At 46.4% G+C, this 21,023-nt stretch overlaps 3 protein-coding genes across 6 annotated transcripts; 2 read left to right on the top strand and 1 right to left on the bottom strand.

Moving 5' to 3' along the window:
* Positions 1–3,407: 3,407 nt before the first annotated feature.
* On the bottom strand, positions 3,408–5,472 carry rpl32 (ribosomal protein L32). The gene is made up of 4 exons (XM_047041179.1): positions 5,375–5,472; positions 4,599–4,699; positions 4,233–4,414; positions 3,408–3,579 (listed from the first exon to the last, which is right to left on the bottom strand). Exons 2-4 carry the CDS (start codon positions 4,692–4,694, stop codon positions 3,450–3,452), a joined length of 408 nt encoding a protein of 135 aa, XP_046897135.1. The 5' UTR covers positions 4,695–4,699; positions 5,375–5,472; the 3' UTR covers positions 3,408–3,449.
* Positions 5,473–5,973: 501 nt separating this feature from the next.
* On the top strand, positions 5,974–10,262 carry ssuh2rs1 (ssu-2 homolog, related sequence 1). 2 transcript variants are annotated; one of them, XM_047041131.1, is made up of 13 exons: positions 5,974–6,280; positions 6,404–6,465; positions 7,067–7,165; positions 7,335–7,410; positions 7,604–7,733; positions 8,045–8,105; positions 8,255–8,376; positions 8,493–8,555; positions 8,675–8,757; positions 8,879–8,971; positions 9,045–9,150; positions 9,363–9,470; positions 9,586–10,262. In XM_047041131.1, the coding sequence occupies exons 1-13, from the start codon at positions 6,258–6,260 to the stop codon at positions 9,724–9,726; spliced, it is 1,167 nt and encodes a 388-aa protein (XP_046897087.1). In that variant the 5' UTR covers positions 5,974–6,257; the 3' UTR covers positions 9,727–10,262. The 2 variants fall into 2 exon arrangements, with proteins under 2 accessions (XP_046897087.1, XP_046897088.1); XM_047041132.1 differs by lacking the exons at positions 5,974–6,280; positions 6,404–6,465 and adding an exon at positions 6,514–6,878.
* Positions 10,263–10,623: 361 nt separating this feature from the next.
* Positions 10,624–20,775, top strand: LOC124481172 (DDB1- and CUL4-associated factor 1-like). 3 transcript variants are annotated; one of them, XM_047041007.1, is made up of 25 exons: positions 10,624–10,828; positions 11,483–11,603; positions 11,780–11,856; positions 11,937–12,010; positions 12,145–12,258; positions 12,348–12,485; positions 12,630–13,241; positions 13,586–13,687; positions 13,813–13,971; positions 14,101–14,280; positions 14,365–14,574; positions 14,714–14,883; positions 15,030–15,157; positions 15,333–15,568; positions 15,689–16,758; positions 16,942–17,140; positions 17,243–17,325; positions 18,139–18,223; positions 18,319–18,552; positions 18,733–18,826; positions 19,320–19,424; positions 19,536–19,609; positions 19,745–19,837; positions 19,932–20,184; positions 20,527–20,775. In XM_047041007.1, the coding sequence occupies exons 2-25, from the start codon at positions 11,491–11,493 to the stop codon at positions 20,580–20,582; spliced, it is 4,659 nt and encodes a 1,552-aa protein (XP_046896963.1). In that variant the 5' UTR covers positions 10,624–10,828; positions 11,483–11,490; the 3' UTR covers positions 20,583–20,775. The 3 variants fall into 3 exon arrangements, with proteins under 3 accessions (XP_046896963.1, XP_046896960.1, XP_046896962.1); XM_047041004.1 differs by having other exon boundaries at positions 20,524–20,775; XM_047041006.1 differs by having other exon boundaries at positions 11,470–11,603; positions 20,524–20,775.
* The last annotated feature ends 248 nt before the right edge of the window (positions 20,776–21,023 follow it).

Here is a 21,023-nt window from a genome sequence, read left to right as displayed (position 1 = left end):
TGTTCTTAATTAAGATGTCATAATGACATGCTTGCCTCTTGTAAGATGTCATTCCCCTGAGAGATCAAATACCGGGAAAGCACATAATCAAATACAGGAATCATCTTCTGTTCTGTTTCCTTTCCTCCCATCTTGCTGTGGCTCCTTTTGAGGTATTCCTAGTCGCTCTTCGTATTCTAGAGGATTCATCATCCCCCGTTCACACACTCACACTCGAGCTTACACACAAACCCACTCTCTTCTCTCACATACACTCACCCTTAGTGACACTTTATCTCTCTCTCTCTCAGCCAGGGGTGTGTTGGAGCTGTCACACACCCTCCCCTCATGGATGAAGTCACACCTCCTTCACACACATACATTCTCCCTCCCTCCCCACACACAGCATACAGACATTCACAGACACACTTAATCCCCAGCAAGACACAGTTATAGGTGATACACTCACACACACTCTAAATTTCCACACTGAACTATCCCTACAATTAACACCCCCTCCACATTCATTATCACATGTACACAGTACCAAGCACACATTTTTTACATACAGGCATACAACTCAAAGGCATACGTCCATGGATGCCTACATCCATGAATCCAGCACTACTGTTACTACTCCTTATATCACACCCACAGACAATATTAGTTGCCTGAACACGCACACAAATGTGTGCACACAAACGTGTGTGCACAGACACATGCCTATACATGGGTGTCTCCTCAAACAGCTGAGTGGCCAACAAATGTCTGCTTCATTGTCTTTTATCTACAGAAATATCTTATTGCATTTTTCCTTCTATTATGATGTATATTGAAGTGTTTCTCTTTATTGACACCTGTGAAATATTAGGAAACATTTACTAAAAAAGAAACAGTCCCAATAGAAGAAACAAGATTGAAGAGGAATCATGTAGCCATTTGACTGGAAAATAGCATGGAACACAAAGATCATAGGTTTTCTCCTTCCTCCAATGTGCTGCAGTAGAGCCCAGTGTCTCATGTTTCCTTCTCTGGCTAAGAGGGTCCCCCCTGCCCTCTGGCTCCCCTCCACTCAAACACAGAGGAGTGAGCATGTCGGCTGACCCACACGGCCCACACCTGTCCAGCCATTTGTCACCCTCACATACCTAACATGCCTCTTTTAAGTCTGTGAGCAAGGAAATTGCTTCACAAATCACACGGGGGAAAAACGCAAAAGCTTGACCCCATGCCATGTCACCTCAGTCGGAGCAAATACACATCCACACCCGCATAAAGTAAAACAGTAAATCAATTTCCATAAGTCAAATGGATGCTTCTTAATGTGTAGTGCAACTGTCTGTCCTTGATCCTTAGAATGAATGTCCTGGACACATCAATTAACTATGAACAAACATTGAATCTTTTCTCCATTGTAGCATGTAGCCTAATTAGTCTGCTCTTCCAGTGGACACAGTACTCTTTGGCGTATATAATTTCCTCTGAGAGTTTTGTCCCTACTACCCCATTTACTGTGTGAGTGTGTGGGCTTTCAGAGCGAGACTAATTAATTTCCGACCGTATGAGGAGGAAGGAGTGACAGGGCTGTGTGTTGGTTTGAGAAGAACACAGGGGACCAGGGCAGAAAAGTAGGGTAACAATATATACTAGTGCTTCTTTAAAATGTACAGGGTGCACAATTAACCAAGCAAAAGCAAACACTGCACAGGTTTCACTATCTGATCTTTTCCAATTAGCCGGGGAAATGTGTTGCTAAACTCAGTAACGATTTTATTGCTTTTTTAAAAAGCAATAAAACACTTCACTTCCAGAATGTTCTCACATCATAGTGAAAGAAAGTAGGATACATAACCATATACAGTACGAGATGTTTCCCTTCATGCAACATAAGGTACTTTCTCAAAGCAGCAGCCATACTGCCACCTCATGGTTACCAGCTGTAATTGCATAAATGCCTAAATCTAACAGTAAGCAGCTATTACAAACCTGTCAACATGAATCACTGAGTTACAGATACATGAGAGGCAGAGGATATGAGTCAGTGTTTAAAAATTAGACACCACACTCACATTAAAATATTCAAATATCAGGTAGGTCAAATATAAATGAAAAATCACACACACAGCTCTAGTGCAAAGGATTATGTTAAGCATTAAACAGCAGTTTATTGATATACTGAACATGACTGGATTAAAAGGAAAATGGATGGTATTTTAGACCAAGCACACCCAACCAGCAGAACTGGCTACATGTGTCCTGCGTCTTCACAGTATTAGTTTCTAAAATTATTTTCACTATGCTAGTGAAATGTTAAACTGCACATCACTGATGGCAGATCAAACAGGCACTCTAATCTACAGGATAGAATGACCATTATCCATAAGATTATCAAGCATGCAGGAGACATCTTGACTGCTTTATCAACCGTATCATCCTCACCTTTGGTCCTTCCTCTGATGACACCCAGCCGGCACCTGAGGGAGAAGGAAAACATCCTCCGTCTGCTTCCAGCAGAACGTGGTCCTTTCCTCTTGGAGTCTGTCTGAGGCAGGGCAAAGGTGAAAGTCCTAGAGTTGCAACATCCCTTTCCAAAAACGACTCTGGTGGCCATGTTCCTTGCCTAGATCTTTTCTTTGTTCCCTTCTCTCGCACAGCCTCAGTCCTGCTGTCCACACAGCTCACACCCTAACTGGAGGTCTTCCAAAGCGGTCAGGTGCATCCAGGTCAGTCTCAACCTGATAGAGCATACACACTCAAGTATAAGTGGGAGGCAGGTGTAGGGACAGAACTCATCAGCCACACGCACCGCCATCATCATGTCCTTTACCTCCTGTTTCGTGTCCGGCACAAAGGAAACTGCTGAAAGAATGTATATTTTGCTTTTCTGGCATCTAATAAGGGCAGATGGAACAGTGCTGATGGCTGCAGAGATGACACAGCTTGCCAGACAGAATGCAATGGAAACTTACTCCCTGGGAAGCTGGCTTAAGGCTACGCAGGGAACTGAAGGCAACACGAACAATTGGATAGGTAATATTTTTTTACTAATCAAACAATCGCACAAAACAAATGGAAGACTCATCTCACCTAAAAGGGAATACTTCAGTCCGAGCAAAATACAAATTAAGTAGTGATGCGTTAAAGAAAACTTTTAGAATTTTGGTAGATGGAAAACACTACTAAATTCTAAGTGTTTCGGTTATGACATAAGCAGCCTGGATCACCACAGGGAGCTGGCATGGAGGGTACCACAAACTTGGGCCCCCAACATACAAACAAAACCATGGATGTCATGTACACACTGCAACCAGTAGACAGGAAATATATTTCAAGTTCACAGTGTAATGTGAATTTCTATACAAAATCACAAGTGACAGAACATGACATGCTTTGAAAGTTGATAAAAAAATAAATAAAACTAGACCAGATTCAAATTTTTAAGTTGTTTTATTGACAATATAATGGCTAGATCACTCGTTCTCCTCGCTGCGGAGCCTGGCGTTGGGGTTGGTGATCTTGATGGCAAGCTGGGCTGCCCTCTCCACAATCAGCTTCCTGTTCTTTGAGGAGACGTTGTGGGCGATCTCTGCACAATGGGTCCTAGGCAGAGGCAGGAACATAGTGAATGTTAGACATGATGCAGGTATAATAAAACAATAGCATTTAAAAGATTGAGTGCTGGACACAGCAGGAATATTGGGTTGAGGAGGAAGCGCCTATATCATTTCTGAATGCCAGCACAAAAGAAACTTTAGGTAAACAACACAGCCGCATTGTCTAGTTTCAGTTCAAAGGAGACAAGAGGGACATGAAGCCTTTAGCTTCCAACTGTGGATTGAACAAGGACAATATGATCCTATGATCTGACATGTAAACAGAGCATAAACTACTCTAATGATGGAAAAAAACGTTACTTTGGCCTTAGTCATTCCTCGAAATGAATCTGTTCTACTAAATCACATCTTGCATAGACAGTAGCTCATAGATCCTCTATGTTGTAATCCTCCTCTTCAGAGATTACGGAATTCGACATTCAGTATTTCCCACACAGACTAATTTGTGGCGGTGCGCCAGAGAATCAACACCGGCCACCACATATTGTATTTTGTTATTATAATTTCTTTACAACATTTAAATCACGCAGCGTATTCGTTCAGCTGCATTTCCTTTCCCTGCTCTTCCTCCGTCTCTGTCACTTACCTGTCTTTCTCACATAAGAAAGCCCCCCCCCCCCCAAATAAACAAGAACTTACTTGTTGCTCATCATGAGGACCTCAAGCTCCTTGATGTTGTGCACCAGGAACTTCCTGAAGCCAGAGGGAAGCATGTGCTTTGTCTTCTTGTTGCTGCCATAACCGATGTTGGGCATCAGCATCTGACCCTTGAACCGCCTGCGGACCCTATTGTCAATACCTCTAGGTTTACGCCAGCTTTTCTGGAGGGAAAAGAGCAAGTTTGAGGTTGTAGATTAATTTTTCCTCAAATCTGATACGTTTCCTCAAATCTGATACGTTTCCTATGTCCTAGTTTGCCATTGTTTGGGACTGTATGAAAAAAACGTTTAAAAAATAATTAAAAATCTACCACCACTAGAACTTGAGTTTGAGAAGAAAACTTACTGCAATCTTGACATATCGGTCAGACTGATGGCGAATGAACTTCTTCGTCCTCTTTTTAACAATCTTGGGCTTGGTGAGAGGTCTGAGGGCTGCCATGGTGACTGAAAGATGTAATTGGAAGAAAGATATTGGCCACAGGACAAGCAATCAACCTCTACTAGTCAATACTTCAAACATGTCATGATCTTGCCAAATAGTTACACATTTTACTCTAGTGGCATCAATTGCATCCTTCCTAACATGCAGTCAGACTAACAGGACTTTCATTTATTGGGAGTACATCACAACACAAGTTATAGTAACTACAACGGCGCTAGTAGCCCACCTTCTTTTGCAGGCCATCTCCTGCATAATGCTAGCTAACGTTAGCTACGGTACTAACAAGCTAGGCTATTGATTGAGCTAACTTGACTATGCTGCTAGGGTATCGACGGTGACAGCAGATTTGAGGTTCATGTAATATCAGGAAGCCAACTACGTATTGTCAGATATGATTTCATTTCACATTTTACGGTCCTTCTGACTTAGAAGCAATTTCGTTAGTGAGCAGTCTGTGCTTGGTGGTTATAGCTAGACAAGCTACGCTCTTCAGGCAATGGCTGAGATGCTTTACATGGCACTCATGGAGTCGATCAAAACAGAGTGGTTTACCCCAAGAACAACCGATCAAAATGCCCAATTCTAACACATATTGAGCACAAAACATGACTCTCATATGTTCCATGTTTTGAAAAACCTTCTAAAAAGGTAGATGGACATAGATTTAAATCACTCACCCGCCGGTGTGAACTGAATAGAGACTCAGCTTCAGCGGAAAAGGAAGAAAAGGGCTTCCGGAATCGTTGCAAAGAACTATGGGTAGGGCGCTAGAGAACTATAAGAAACAAATTATTCGTGTAATATGAATTATTCTTGAAATATGTCTGACAAGTGGTGCATTCTAAATGAATAAAAGGACTGTGATAGATGTAAAGTGACGAGTGCACACTAGTAATATATGTACTCGTATATTTATATATATATATATATATATATATATATATACGAGTATGAGTGAACGAGACGATATCAGTGCAACAACGTTCTTTGCTCATGGAACCCTCTGGCGTTGGTGCAGACTAAAGAAAATCTTACTCTATGTAGGCACCTGTCCTCGTCCCAGCTCAGCTCCCATTCTCAGTTAATATTTAATCCTGTCAAAAACTATACTAGAAGTCGCATGGGATAGCTTATACAATTGAAAACCTTAGAAATACGATTTGATACGCTATATGTAGGCTGTATTATGTTTTTTTTATGGTTATAGTTCTAACTCCTTTTATAGAAATCGGTTCGGGTTTCTTACCTCTTTAATTATTTCATTGCATTTTAACCTCCTCCCATATCATGCGCAGAGAGCTTCTGTATAGCGGAAATGTTGCGAAGAACCTTAACTTTGAGCTGCGTACTAAATTAAATCTTTAACGTGTTGATAAACTGAGAATTATTTTTACCTTTTGTTATACGAACTAACGAAGAGAACCCACATCTGAAATTGGAAGCGTTTGGTATCAACTCAACCTGTTGACCAAATACTATGAAATAGCCGAGGCTAAATACTAAATCACATGATCGTAGCGCGTTTTATATCTTAACTTGTTGATACATCTATAGGGGAATATGGCGGGCACAGCATCTGTTAGGTGAGTGATATATTATAACGGAGGTAGCCTATTGTTTATTCAGTTTGTTTGGTTCATCTTTTTCTTTTAAAGTTCCGTTATGTTTTGGGTTCTAAAATCGGCACTACAACATTTTCTTTACAGTGGGTATGGGGCTTGCGGAATCAGTAATCCTGGATACTTACCAGCAACGGCTGGGGCACCAGGTAAACTAACCTATCTAATTTAATGTAAAACTGGACAGATTTTTTGTTAATTTACTTAGTTACTTACTTATTTATTTAGTTTTTTCTTGCAAAACAAACACTTCACACATTACTGAGATGTCATCCGAGGTTGCAACAAAATGCACATTCCATAAACTACGTTTCCGGGTGTGACGCGTTATTTAGCGAAACCCTCCTTAAGGTTCGAAAGAAGCGTAACGGTTAACACAAGTAGGATCGTTTATGCAGTTACAGTCCCTTTCTTTAATTTTTTTGCACATTTTCAGACTTTTGTAAGCTTGATGTGACTTATGCATATTTAGTGATAGTCTCAGGGTTGTCAATTTGCTGGTTTACTTACACATTATCAGTTCAAGTGGTTTACCAACAATCACATCTAATGGAGGGACAAGGTGAGTCACTCATAAGTTCCATTTACATGAGGTTCTTATAGGGCAAGTTATATGGTTAACATTTTCTTTATTGAAATATGGTAAACTGTACAGGAAAAATAAATGTATTTAAAAGCATGTTGATCACTTTTTCGTCTGTATTTCTGACAGTGTTTCCAATCCATAACTGGTTTGTCTTGTTCTTTCAGCATTGTTTGCTCCACCTACCATGCCAAGCCCCAGTGCTCCCCCAGCCAGTATGTTTGACAGTGTGCCTGGTTATGAAGGAACAGTGTCCGGGGGTGGAGGTACAGAATGCAGCCGAATGGCCATTGTTGGCACACACATTATGATACAAGGCTACACTTGTACTACTTCTACTAACTAAATGACTGGTAGTCATAAGGGATGCTCACCTTTATCCCCTCTTTATGAAACCCTCAAGCATGAATGTGTTTCCCTGCATGTTTACTTAAGGTGGGTTCCTGCCTCCCCCAATGCCCTCCTTCCCAGTTCCTCAGCCTGAGCCCGGACCCTCTCAGCCACACTGGAAGTAAGAGCCAGACTTGTGTTTTCGAATTGCTTTGGTGACATCTAGCCATATAGAATACATGGTTCTGTATTCATCTGATCACTTAATAATTTGTTTCTGATCACTGTTTCTTTTTAATTTGATTCATCTACTGTAATTGACTTATACTGTATTTTAGTGCTTGTTTTAAACAACTATGTTATGTTCTTCAAAGTATTCCTTCTATAACTGAAGACCAAGCCAGGGAAGCTCTTACCATGTTTGTATCCAGTAAGTGCTGCTACAATTCAGCACCAGTCAAGGATGGTGTGATCACCAACATGGAGGCATTCAACACATATAGGGTATGAGGGCTCTGTATTACCTCTAAGTCATAAGTGGTCCCAGCAAACAGTATGGCTGTTTTCACTGACAATATCATGGTCACATCAGCTTTAGGCTCTCACATACATGTCTTACAACAATGCTGCAACATGGGCATTATCTAATTCTACTTAAACTAGAAACAGCCTGAGCCATTCTACAAGGCGATAGTCTAAATAAATACACTAGATGGCACCAGAGTTTCAGATATGAAACCATTTGTCAGGTCTAGGGCATTACTGATATCCTTGGCTAAAGTTTGTTTCAGCATTTTTTTCTTTTCTTTTATAAGTATCGCCTGGAAACCTATACTGAGTCTAGATCAACAGAGTGGAGTCATCAGCCATACAATGGTACTGTAATATACAACTGGGTTTAACTCTATAATCCAAGTATTCTATGGAACTGTGAAACCAATTTGATCAACATCTGTTGATTGATGCATTTTGTAATTTAAAAAAGAACTTGCTATCTAAGGAACATTTGAAAATGTACATTTTAGGACAACCAATTGATGCTTACTCCCAACCGCCCCCTGGGCCTTGGGAAATTCCTGCGAAAACCCCCAGTTTCTTTCGTGATGAGAAGCAGGTGATCAAGGTTCCTTACACCTCATCTGTGAAGGTATTTGTCAATATAATTGGCTTGACTTATTTTGACATTTGCAATCATTATGTGAGATACACAATTATTTGTGTGGTGTGTTGTGCTTACTTGATTACATATCATTCAATCAACAGAACTGTCATGCCTGCGTTGGAATGGGAAGAACTCCATGCACAGATTGTGCAGGTTCTGGAAGTGTGAGTGACATCTGCGATATATCACTTTTTAAACACGGATCAAAGTAACTGCAGAAAATATTTAAAATCTAAGACTGGATGCTATGATACCTACACTGTTCTTTTCTTACCACGTTTAGAAAGTCTGCTGGGTGTGCAATGGCTCTGGCCAGCGCCTTGAAGAGAACAGATGCCACCATTGCAGTGGAAGGGGAAGGGAGAAGTTAGTATGAGTGACAACCAAAGCATTTAAGTGCTTTCAGAGACATAATAGTGTGAACAATTTTCATAATACATTTTCTATATTGTTGGCTTTTTTTTGTATTTGTTCTTTGTCATTACAGTTGTAACTTTTGTCATGGGAAAGGGTCAAAGGAATGTAAAATCTGTCATGGCCGAAGACAGCTTTTGGTGTTCATCAACCTAAATGTGAAATGGTGAGAGGGCAAAAATGAATTTGTCTGGATCTAGTAGACCTTTGTCTTCAACTTTGTGTTGGGATTGTTCCAGGACCAATAACACTGAAGACTATGTGGTGGAGCAGTCAAGTGGATTGCACGTGACCAACCTGAGTGGTGTGTCTGGAAAGGAACTATTCAGGGACACTCAGTATATGGTAAGAACAATGTGTACTGTATCTGCTTGATATGGAACAAGAATAGATATATGTTTGAAGATTACCTCTGACACTAAATCAATGTAGAATCTTTACCTTATCTTGCACTCCGTACGCCATTGTATCGGGGTCACTTGCCCGAACATATTGTTTGTACAAATTGTTGCCATTATTTCTCATAATAACAGTAGGATTCCAACTGTGTTGTGCAGGTGTACCCAGTAATGGGATTCCCAGACCATGGAGTGGTAAATGCTGCAGAGCGCCTAGTCAAGGATCATCAGGTCAGATACTCCCAGACATCACGGATTTTACAACAGGTGATTTATTTTTTATGATCTTGATTTGTACGTAATAATGTATCTTTGTGGATGAATTTAGCTTCTGATTGAACTGAAATACAACTGTCTCCCCGATCTCTGTCTTCTCCCATAGCGCCAGATCATTGAGTTGATTCCTATCACGAAGGTGACCTACAACTGGAAGGGAAACTCTCACATGTATGTTGTTTATGGGAATGAGTTGAAAGTTAGTGCTGATAACTATCCAGCTACCTGTTGCTGCACTGTAATGTAACAAGCCTCTTTGAAACAGAAGAAAATGGTATACAAAGAACAGGATATAGTTATATCAGCAGGAAGTAGGGATACACAACCACACATCAGTTCACATGTGTGGTTTGTAACACACCAACAAAGATTACCAGTGTTTTATTAATAAAACTGTCTAATAATTACCACTACCTATTACTGCACAAGTACAAATCGTTTACCAATACAAGCAAAGAATCTATAGAGAACTGCTTTCAGCATATATAACGTATTTCAACCTTAATTTAATCATACCTTGATTCTCTTAGTACTTAATACATCTAATGTATGAATGTTATTGTTATTCACTTACAATTGTTTACATTTTAAAATACAAATTGTCCAATAACTTTCTTTGTGCTTTAGGTAGGGCTATTTAGAATGATTATTCTGAATTAAATTCTGAATGAATTCTGTAAATCTCATTATGCAAAATGTTTGTTTTTTTACTGCAAAAGTCCTTTTCTAATAATTATTCATAATAGTGGTCGTGAACTCAATTAAAGTGTACCTTATGTTGGAGATTCCGTTTCATTCGTTTTTGAATTTTTGAACATAATAGTATGGTAATTTGGTTTCTGAACTGTGTAATTGTTATGTGTAGATCTGCACCGGAGTTCAGTGGCGAACCCTTTGCTACTTAAAATGACTCATTTTCACAGTATTCATAACGTAAACAAAGCACAAGATTATAACCAAGTGGATACCTCGGTGAACTTTTTACATAATACCAGTAATATATCTTATTGTCTAAAAGTTATTCATTTAGCAAATCTATGATAATTAATAGCCTTTTCAATGAAAGCGCAGGAAAACGCGTGATGCCCCCCCAAGCCAACGTCATCAGAAGTCGACATTTGTCCCTGAATTTATGACGCGAGGAACGTGTTCGCCATAAACGATAATAAACCGTGAACAAGGCTGTGCTAAAAGTAGTGACAACGAGGGGGCTGTAAAGCCTTTGAATTTGTATTGTTTTAAACAATACACATACAGTTAACTTCATTTTTTGTAGGGTTTAGACAGTTATATTTTGTGCAAGGAAATAAACTCGGAAAAAGCTTAGGAAAACTGAACAGAAGAAGAAGGTAAAGTTGCTAGGCTAGTTGCGCTACACTAATAGCTAGCCTGTCAGCCCTAGAAGGCTAACGTTAGCTAGCTATTCAACACAGCTAGCGCCGTCGTTGATCCAATTTAATTGATTCGTCAACTTTAGCCAGTTGTGTAGTTTGTTACCCAAAAACCATAACCTCAATTTAGTCAGTATGGCTTGTGTTTGCAGTGTAGTGCAGCGATATGTGATATCTGCTAACCTAGCTACGGAACACTGAACGTAGCGATCGTACTGACACATTGACACCAGTCACTATCCGATATCTGCCTTCGCTTACACCTGGCCACAGTAAAGAAGCTAGGTGGTCAGCATGCTATGCCACAGGGCATGTTCCGTACTAAATTACTTAATAGTAGACAACAGTCCAACTTGGATCTATATGAAACGGAAACGTATGCTGCACAGACTTGCAGGAGAAGCTGTATCGCGGGGTTTTCAGACTAAGCTATGCATATGACTCCATCACCTGTTGACAGTTGAAGTCCCTATGGTGCACTGCAGCTGTGTGTAGAGGAAGTAATGGTATTAGCGGACATATCTGCTTTACATACGCAAGGGATTTAGAACTACGTTCTTTGGTCGAGCTGGTGAAATATATGTTCTGTTATCTTACAGTATTTTTTTGTAGGCCGCGCCATGGCGTCAGCATCTGCCAGTGTGGATTCCAAGGCAGAGCTGACTGCTTTGCTGGAACAGTGGGAGAGGGAGCAACAGGGCAGCACACAAGACCTGGTCAATATCCTCACCAAGTGAGTTTTGTTACAACATGATTTTGAAGAAATTTAAAGACGGGAGTAGATTTGCAGAAAATGCACTGGACACCTGTTTTAGAACACATCCTGTTTTGATACAATTCTAGTTATACCAATGAAAGAGTTTTATAAAGCTGTGCAATACATAGCTTAATGTTGCATTTTATTTTCAGAATCTCAGAGTTGGTGGAAAGGGAAACGGAGGAATACCATAAAGCTGATCCGGATCCCTTTGATGACAGGCATCCTGGTATGGCAGGAGAGTTATTTTAACAGCATTATTGACATTGTTGCTAACTAAGTGTCTTAACATCCCCATGTTCTTTTCAGGGAGAGCTGATCCAGAGTGTGTTTTGGGACACCTTCTCAAGATCCTTTTCAAGAATGATGATTTCATGAATGCAGTGAGAAGTTATTGCTGGCTTAACGAATTGTGTATACATTTCAAATAGATGTCAACATGTTAGGGACATAAACCCAGTTGCACAGTGTGATGCACACAGTTGATCTGAGTTGCTGGTTTCCTCTGCCTCCCTAGCTGGTGAACAGCTATGTGATGACAAGCAGAGAGTTCTCTCTCAACACGTCCGCCTGCCGCCTGCTGCAGAACATCATGCCCGGCCTTGAGACAGCTGTGGTTTTTCAGGAAAAGGTATGCATGGAAACGGTGCGCCGTTGACAGTGGAAGTGTCACTATGTTGACCAGAATCCTAAAAGGATGTGTGTGCCTCTGTGTGACAGGAGGGCATCGTTGAGAGGCTGTTTAAGTGGGCCCAGGAGGCTGAACAGCCCCTAAGGATCTATGCCACAGGCCTTTTAGCAGGAGCCATGGAGAACCAGGACATCGCTGCCAACTACAGGGAGGAAAACTCTGTTCTGGTCAGTGTAGAAAAATGCTTCTCATTTACCCTCATGCCTCCTGTGTCTTTGAAAGGTAAACAAAGTAACTGATTTTGCTGCGTCATAGAGTTGTCTATAAAAAAGTTTGGTCAGAGACTAACCTCTGTCTCTCTGTCTCTCCAGGTGCCTCTGATGCTGCAGCGGCTCCGTGAGCTTCAGGACAAGGATGCTGTGAACAGAAGGGAGTTCAAGAGGCCCAGCCCCCGGAAGGCCTTGGGTGAGCCTCTGCTTCCTCTGGACGAGGAGACCGTTGACGGGGGTTTTGAGGACAGCCCCTTCACCCTGGGCAGGAACGGGCCCGAAAGAGACGAGAAGGGACCAGACGAGGTCAGATCGGAAAATGTGTTCACCCTCCGGGAGCCTGGGAATGACCTGTCTTTCCACCTGGCATCTCTTCACAAGACCAGCAGCCGTGCCAACTCCACAGTTAAAACCATGATGAAGCCCGTCTCTGCTCCTAACTCACTGATGCACTGTGACGTCTCTGACGGAAGGGCAGAGGGGAGCAGTCACCTGAAGAGGAGGGCAGAGAGGGAGAACGGGCGCAAGGCCAAACAGAAGCTGAACTTCTCACTGCCTGAGCCCGAAAGAAACTTTAACGAGCTGTCAAATAGCAGCTGGTCTGAAATGAGTCCCTGGGTGATTGGGAACAACTATCACCTTTACCCTCTGACCCCAGAGATAGAGCAGAGGCTAATCCTGCAGTACCTGACTCCCCTGGGGGAGTACCAGGAGGTGAGCACTCAGTCACATGTTTGTAGGTTGATCCTAAGGTGGTAGTGCCACCTTCAGTTGGCTGGCTGTTCAATGGCTAAAATAACATGGAGTCTTGAGACTGTCTTGCTCTCATGAGTTAAACCTTACCACTACATGTCAGTGTACTTGTAGTGTTGTAACATGGATATTTAACATGAAAAAAAATATATTGAGACTGTCTTGTGAGCATGAGGACCACAGACAGGCACTAAACAAACTAAAGCTTTAGAACTTATCAGCTGGACAGTTGCTAACTAGGTGAACATTTACAGTTGTATTGTGTATATATTTGTATTGACACCCCCACCCTTTTTCCCGTATAGCTCCTGGCTGTGTTCATGCAGATGGGGGCTCGAGAGCTGCTCATGCACTACATGGACCTAAAGCAGACCAATGACGTACAGCTCACCTTCGAGGCTCTCAAGGTACCCCTCCCTGCCACTCGCCTTGACAGCCTCCAAAATGCCTCTAGATTTGATCATTCATAGCGAGTTTCGTCCGGTGAAAGGATTCTAATTGGATACTTTTTGCAATCCCTCCCTCCGTCCAGTACCTGGCCTCTCTGCTCCTGCACAAGAAGTTTGCAGCAGAGTTTGTAGCTCATGGGGGGGTGCAGAAGCTGCTGGAGATCCCCAGACCATCCATGGCTGCCACGGGGGTGTCTCTCTGTCTCTACTACCTGGCCTACAACCAGGATGCTATGGAGCGGGTACAATACCACACACATCCATTATATACACATCATTTATACATTAAAGCTTCATATAATATATTCATTCTAATATTAACAATAGTATGTTGTGTGTCTCCCTCTCCTGTGTTTGTGTCTGCGCCCCAGGTGTGCATGCTTCCCCATTCGGTGCTGTCTGATGTGGTGGGCTACACCCTGTGGCTGCTGGAGTGTTCTCATGCGTCAGGCTGCTGCCACGCCACCATGTTCTTCTCCATCTCCTTCTCCTTCCGAGCCGTGCTGGAACTCTTCGACAGGCAGGACGGCCTCCGCCGCCTCGTCAACCTGGTAGGAACTCTCTGGTTGTGTGCGTGTGTCTGTAGTTGTGTTGTTTTGTGTGTGTGTTCAACCAGTACTGTTACCTGTTTCCAGATCAGCACGTTAGAGATCCTGAACCCCGAGGACCAGGGGGCTCTGCTGAGCGACGATGCCATCTTCTCCAGCAGGCAGACTGCCAAACACACCTGCATGGCCCTGCGGAGGTACTTCGAAGCCCACCTGGCTATCAAAGTGGAGCAGGTCAAGCAGTCCCTGCAGCGGACTGAGGGGGGCGCTCCCATCCACTCCCAGCCCTACTACAAGGTAGGTGGAGGGAAGCGGCCAGCTCATGTGATTGCTTCTCCCCCACATTAAGTTCAGTCTTCTCAATAATGTAGCGTTTGACCTCTCTGTAGACTATGTCAGGTCAGCACTGATCAGCCGTTGTGCCATTTTCCCCCAGGCGTGCAGCTACACCCACGAGCAGGTGGTGGAGATGATGGAGTTCCTGATTGAGTACGGCCCAGTGCGGCTGTACTGGGAGCCAGCAGAGGTCTTCCACAAGCTGTCCTGTGTGCAGCTCCTGCTGCAGCTCATCTCCATCGCCTGTGACTGGAGGACCTACTACGGCAGGTAGGCACATGTACTCTCTCTCTCTGAGTAACCCCTTTGTGGGTGTCTCTAGGATTAATCAGTTGTGGGATATCTTTGATGGATTTCCTCGGTTGGACTGATACGTTGCATCACAGTATTTCGGATGGATTTTTTCTTCTCCACAGGAGTGATACAGTGCGCTACGCCCTGGACATCCTGAGCATCCTGACGGTGGTGCCTAAGACCCAGCTGCTGATGGCTGAGTCTGTGTCGGTGCTGTCTGACGAGGGGGGCGCCACAACCTCCATCGTGGGTACGTCCACTGGGCCCTCCACAGGGGTCCCTCCACAGGGGTCCCTCCACAGGGGGCCCTCCACAGGGGGCCCTCCACAGGGGGCCCTCCACAGGGGGCCCTCCACAGACACAGCACAGGGCCTTGGTGTCGCCAGTGGAGAAGCATTAAAGGTCTTGTCCCGGTCTCCCCTCAGGGATGAGCATAGTGCTGTTGGTGGCGGAGGGGGAGGTGTTCGTCAACGACGCTGAGATCCAGAAGTCGGCCTTGCAGGTGGTCACAAACTGTGTGTGCGCCCCCGACAAGCGCATGTCCAGCATCGGCAAGTTCATCTCGGGCACGCCTCGCCGCCGCCTGCCCCAGCAGACCAAGACCAGCGAGAGCGTGCTCACCAAGATGTGGAACGTGGTCCAGTCCAACAACGGCATCAAGGTAGGGGGGGGGGGGCACACACTGTGTAAGGCACACACTGCTCAACGGAACAGTTGCTGGTTTCGATTTCTACTGAGATTGGTCAAATCCACTGATGCCCTCACTTGTGCTGCCACGCAGGTGCTGCTGTCCCTGCTGACGGTGAAGATGCCAATCACAGACGCAGACCAGATCCGGGCCCTGGCCTGCAAGGCGCTGGTGGGCCTGTCTCGCTCCAGCTCCGTCAGACAGATCATCAGCAAGCTGCCCCTGTTCAGCAGCGGACACATCCAGCAGCTGATGAAGGAGCCCGTGCTGCAGGACAAACGCAGCGAACACGTCAAGTTCTGCAAGTTTGCCGCCGAGCTCATCGAGCGGGTGTCTGGGAAACCCCTGCTGATCGGCACGGACGTGTCTCTGGCCTGGCTGCAGAGGGCCAACGTGGTAGCCCAGTCGAGGATATCCTTCCCTGAGAAGGAGCTGCTCCTTTTGATCAGGAACCACCTAGTGGCCAAAGGCCTGAACGACACGGCGACCATCCTGACCAAAGAGGCAGACCTCCCCATGGCTATTCTGTCCCACCCTTCCTCCAGCGCCTTCCCCCCCGTCTCTGTCCCTCCCCCCCCCGCCTCCCCCGCCACCACCCTTCCCCGCACCCCACGGCTGGCCAATGGGGTGGCGGCACGCCTAGCGAGCCTCGCCTCCCATTCGTCAAGCCTACTGTCGGTCCACCCCCAGCCCCGCCCATCCACATCCCAAGCCCTCGTCGCTCCTCCCTCGTGTCCCGCCACGTCCGGACCTCACCAAAGCAACGGCTCGCCGCTCATCGGCCGCATCGTGTTCACGCGGGAGCGCCCGTCGCCGTGCGGCGTGGTGAGCTGCAAGAAGCCACGGGTGCTGAGGCAGAAGTCTGACCACGGGGCCTTCAGCCAGAGTCCCGCCATGAAGAAGCAGCTGGACCGCCACCTGCCCTCCCCGCCCGCCCTGGACAGCATCATCACCGAGTACCTGAGGGAGCAGCACGCGCGCTGCAAGAACCCGGTGACCACCTGCCCCCCCTTCTCCCTCTTCACGCCCCACCAGTGCCCCGAGCCCAAGCAGAGGCGCCAGGCGCCCACCAACTTCACGTCCCGGAACACACGGCGGGTCGTCTACCCCAAATACGGAGGGGTGGACGGGGGTTGCTTCGACCGACACCTCATCTTCAGCAGGTGAGGCGACGAGCCGCGCACGTCTGGTACGGCTTTTGTGGGCACGGTGGATCTAGGTTGTCTCCTTGCAAGCAGGGCGCTTATTTCTTGTTCCCTATCATAAGGGATGAAGAAATCGTCCTACTTTCCACTTTGGTGACAGGTCCCCCCACCCCTTCTCTCTTCCCCCTCCTCTCTCCCCAGGTTCCGGCCCATCTCGGTGTTCAGGGAGGCGGATGAGGACGAGAGTGGCTTCATGTGTTGTGCCTTCTCAGCCCGCGAGCGCTTCCTCATGCTGGGCACGTGCACGGGCCAGCTCAAGCTCTACAACGTGTTCACGGGGCAGGAGGAGGCCAGCTACAGCTGCCACAGCTCGGCCATCACTCACCTGGAGCCGTCCCGGGTCAGTAGGATCAATACCTCCACGGCGCACCCTCTTATTACTGCGGTCGGTGCGCGCCGTTATTGATTGGTTGATCTGTTGTTGATCTGGTCTCCTCATTAGGACGGCTCTCTGCTGCTGACGTCGGCGTCGTGGAGTTTCCCTCTGTCTGCACTGTGGGGCATGAAGTCAGTGTTCATCATGAAGTAAGTGACAGCTCTGACCCCCCAGGAGCACAGCTCTGACCCCCCAGGAGCACAGCTCTGACCCCCCAGGAGCACAGCTGTGACCCCCCAGGAGCCAGGAGCACAGCACTGACCCCCAAGAGCACAGCTTTGACCCCCAGGAGCACAGCACTGACCCCCGGGAGCACAGCTCTGACCCCCTTATATAGACACAGAGCCGGAGGACGTGTCCCCTCATTCTCCTACAGGAAGATCACCAAGCTGCCAGGCTGACTCAAACTGTGGAAACTATCCTTGTGAGCAGTGACGGGTTGTTCAAAACTTCCCTGGCCCAAAGGATCAGATTTTCACAGAGTAGACTGCTTTGTATAGGGACTGTTCTTGCCTTTTGTGTGGTTTCCTCTTCCCAGTGCTACATCTGCTCCATGCTATAGGCAGCTGGGAGCGGACATGCTGTTTAAGTATGCACTCTTAACTGCCCCGGGGCTGAAATCATCACTTGATGGAACACACACAGGCAGTGGCTCCTTCCCCCCCAGTTTAATCAAACTCCAGAGGGACTGGGGACTGAGTCAGAGCAGCATTCTGCTGTCCTCGTCTGGCAACGTGATTGAAAAATGTTTTGCTTTACTTTCATCGGATGGAAGAGAAGGGTTTTCAATTAGCAGTGTTCTGTGGAGTTGACTCGTCCATACTCCATGCTAGCAAACACTAATGCCAAATCATTAATCATAAATGTGTTCAACCCAGCTACTGTTGTTTTCTAACTCCACAAGCCCTAAGGATTTGAAAGGACCGTCAGAAAATGTATTAAAACATGCTTTTTGCCTCTAGGCATTCCTTCCTAGATGACCATTATGTGGAGTTTAGTAAACTTTCGCAGGACAGAGTCATCGGCACAAAGGAACACATCGCCCACGTAAGTACCCCGGCTCGTCACAGAACAACAGATATGAAAACACATCGCTTCTATTGATCAGGTCAGTGATGGAAATCTTCCTGTCGCCTTCCTAGATCTACGACATCCAGACAGGCCTGAAGACGCTGACCCTGAACAACCCTGACCTGGCCAACAACTACAAGAGGAACTGCGCCACCTTCAACCCCACAGACGACCTGGTGCTGAACGACGGCGTGCTGTGGGACGTGCGCTCGGCCCAGGCCATCCACAAGTTTGACAAGTTCAACATGAACATCAGCGGGGTGTTTCACCCCAACGGCATGGAAGTCATCGTCAACACGGAGATTGTATCTTTCACCATGTCACAGTAGAAGGGGGGGGGGGGTAAAGATTTTTTGTTTTTACTTCACTTAAAAGCTTGTTTTGCCCCAGGGTTATAAATGTATGTGTTGTGTATTCATGCCATCAGCTTTGGTTTACAGCCATATGAAAGCTAAGAGTGTTGTAGTCCTTAACAGTCATGTCAGTGGGACTTGCGGACCTTCCACCTCCTGCACACCGTCCCAGCGCTGGACCAGTGCAGGATAGTCTTTAACAACAACGGCACTGTGATCTATGGAGGTAGGCCTCGTCCCTCCTGGGAGATCCCACAGATTGGGAAGCTGTCACATGTTCAGCCGTGTGTGAGGGAGAGGGCTGAACACGTGACAAGTGTGTGTGTGTGTAAGAACTTTTGGCAGCTCCAGGATGTGTGTGTGTGTGTGTGTGTTTTGCCGTGCTGGAGGCTGTGTGTCTGAGTGTGTCTGTGTGGGCAGGGAGAGGTGTGAAGAGGGCCTGTAGAGGTGTGCGTTTCATGCCACCAGGTCCTGCTGAACCATATGGGCAGGAGGCTCAGCACTGGGCTGGCACTAGGGGGACCAGCTGGTTCACACAAGCTCACCGTCAGAGCCATGTAAGGGACCAGGCCTCAGTCACTGTGCCTGCTCATGTCTGGGTCTGGGCGCTCTGCATGCAACTGGTACCATGGATCTATCTGGCCATTAGTCTCTCCATCCCTACTGTGACCAGTGGAGGAGCTCTCTGCAGCCTGTTAACACGTGTGTGTGTGTTACAGCCATGTTACAGGCTGACGATGAGGATGACATGATGGAGATGCAGATGAAGACTCCCTTTGGCTCCTCTTTCAGGACCTTCAACGCCACTGACTACAAACCCATCGGTGAGGCCAGCCTCACACAGCCCTAGTTTGAGCCTGAGCACACCATGAAGCGGTGTGGTGTTCAGTGCCAGGTGGATGAGGTGCTGACTGACCCCCTGTTTGTATCCACAGCCACCATCGACGTGAAGAGGAATATATTTGACCTGTGCACAGACACGAAAGACTGTTACCTGGCTGTGATTGAGGTACGTCTGTAGTATCTGATACACGTGTCAATACAACTGTGTCTGTTCTGTCAGTGGTGAACAGAGCCTAAGAGGGCCGGGTGGCTGACATTGTACTGGACCGGTTCTCTGTCTGACCCTTCCCTCCCCCTCCAGAACCAGGACTCAGTCAACACAGACACTGTGTGCAGGCTGTACGAGGTGGGCCGCCAGAGGCTGGCGGAGGAGGAAGAGGATGAGGAAGATCAGGTCAGGCTCTTCACTTCCACTCACCCCGGCATGAACCGCATGGCGTCTCTCCGCTAGGCCTTTGTCAGCATCCTCACTCTCTTCCTTCCGCCAGGAGGACGACGACCAGGAGGACGACGACGACGAGGATGAGGACGACTCTGACGAGGACCTGGACACGGACCCCCTGATCGCAGAGCTGGAGAACGACAACGGGGGGGGGGAGGACGAGGAGGACGGCAACGACGACTTCTCCCCCTCCGACGACGAAGAGGTGGCTCGTCTACTGGAGGAGGACGACGAGGATGACGACGACGACGACGACTCGGACGATAACGAGGATGATGTGGACCTGGCAGCGGACAACAGTGAGTCTTGGTTTGTCGACGTTGTCCGCAGTCTCAGACAGACTCAGAAATTGGATGCAGTACACGCAGGGCTGAAGTTCGTCTTATATTTTGATGATGTTTGAAAGAAAAAAACAAGGTTATGTTGTACTAGTGTATTCCAGAGACAGAGAGACAGAAAGAAAGATTGACAGAACTGAGAGAAAAGCAGAGAGATGGGTGGGAGAGCGCTTTCACTCTGAGGAGATTCGGTTTTTGACTCTCTGCATTTTTATGCCGACACAGTGACTTCTGCAGTATTCCCTGCCTGTACTTTTCAACCCCTCTGAACCTCTGTTTGCTTGATGTCTGTCACCCCAGCAGACAGCTCTGACAACTCGTACCTTGAGGATGACATCATCCTATCCCTGAATGAGTGAGCTGCTGGGACAGAGGAGCTGGGACAGAGGAGCTGGGACAGAGGAGCTGGGACAGAGGAGCTGGGACAGAGGAGCTGGGACAGAGGAGCTGGGACAGAGGAGCTGGGACAGAGGAGCTGGGACAGCGAGGCCTGCCCCGCTGGCACGGCGCTGTGGGGACACGTGTGACACGGTTAGACAGACGGAGGAGAGCACTGCCAGTTAAACTGTTGGAGGCATTAACCCCTGAAGCAGGGGACCTGGGGAGGAGTGGACAGGAGGAGGAAGAGGTGCCAAAGGACAACTCCTCACAGACCAGAGGGAGGACATCCTGGAAATGTGCAGAGTCCTTGAGGAAGGAAAAACAGATTAGTATATGATATAGTTTTCTATGACATGGTGAGCTTTGTGGGTTAAAAAAAAAAAGGAAAGCAAAAAAAATCTGTTTATGGCCTAATTTTT

Source organism: Hypomesus transpacificus, chromosome 18 (genome assembly GCF_021917145.1).
Source record: "Hypomesus transpacificus isolate Combined female chromosome 18, fHypTra1, whole genome shotgun sequence".
Taxonomy (NCBI): Eukaryota; Metazoa; Chordata; class Actinopteri; order Osmeriformes; family Osmeridae; genus Hypomesus; species Hypomesus transpacificus.
The sequence above is the reverse complement of the archived record's forward strand: the minus strand, read 5'-3'. Positions and strand labels throughout refer to the sequence as shown.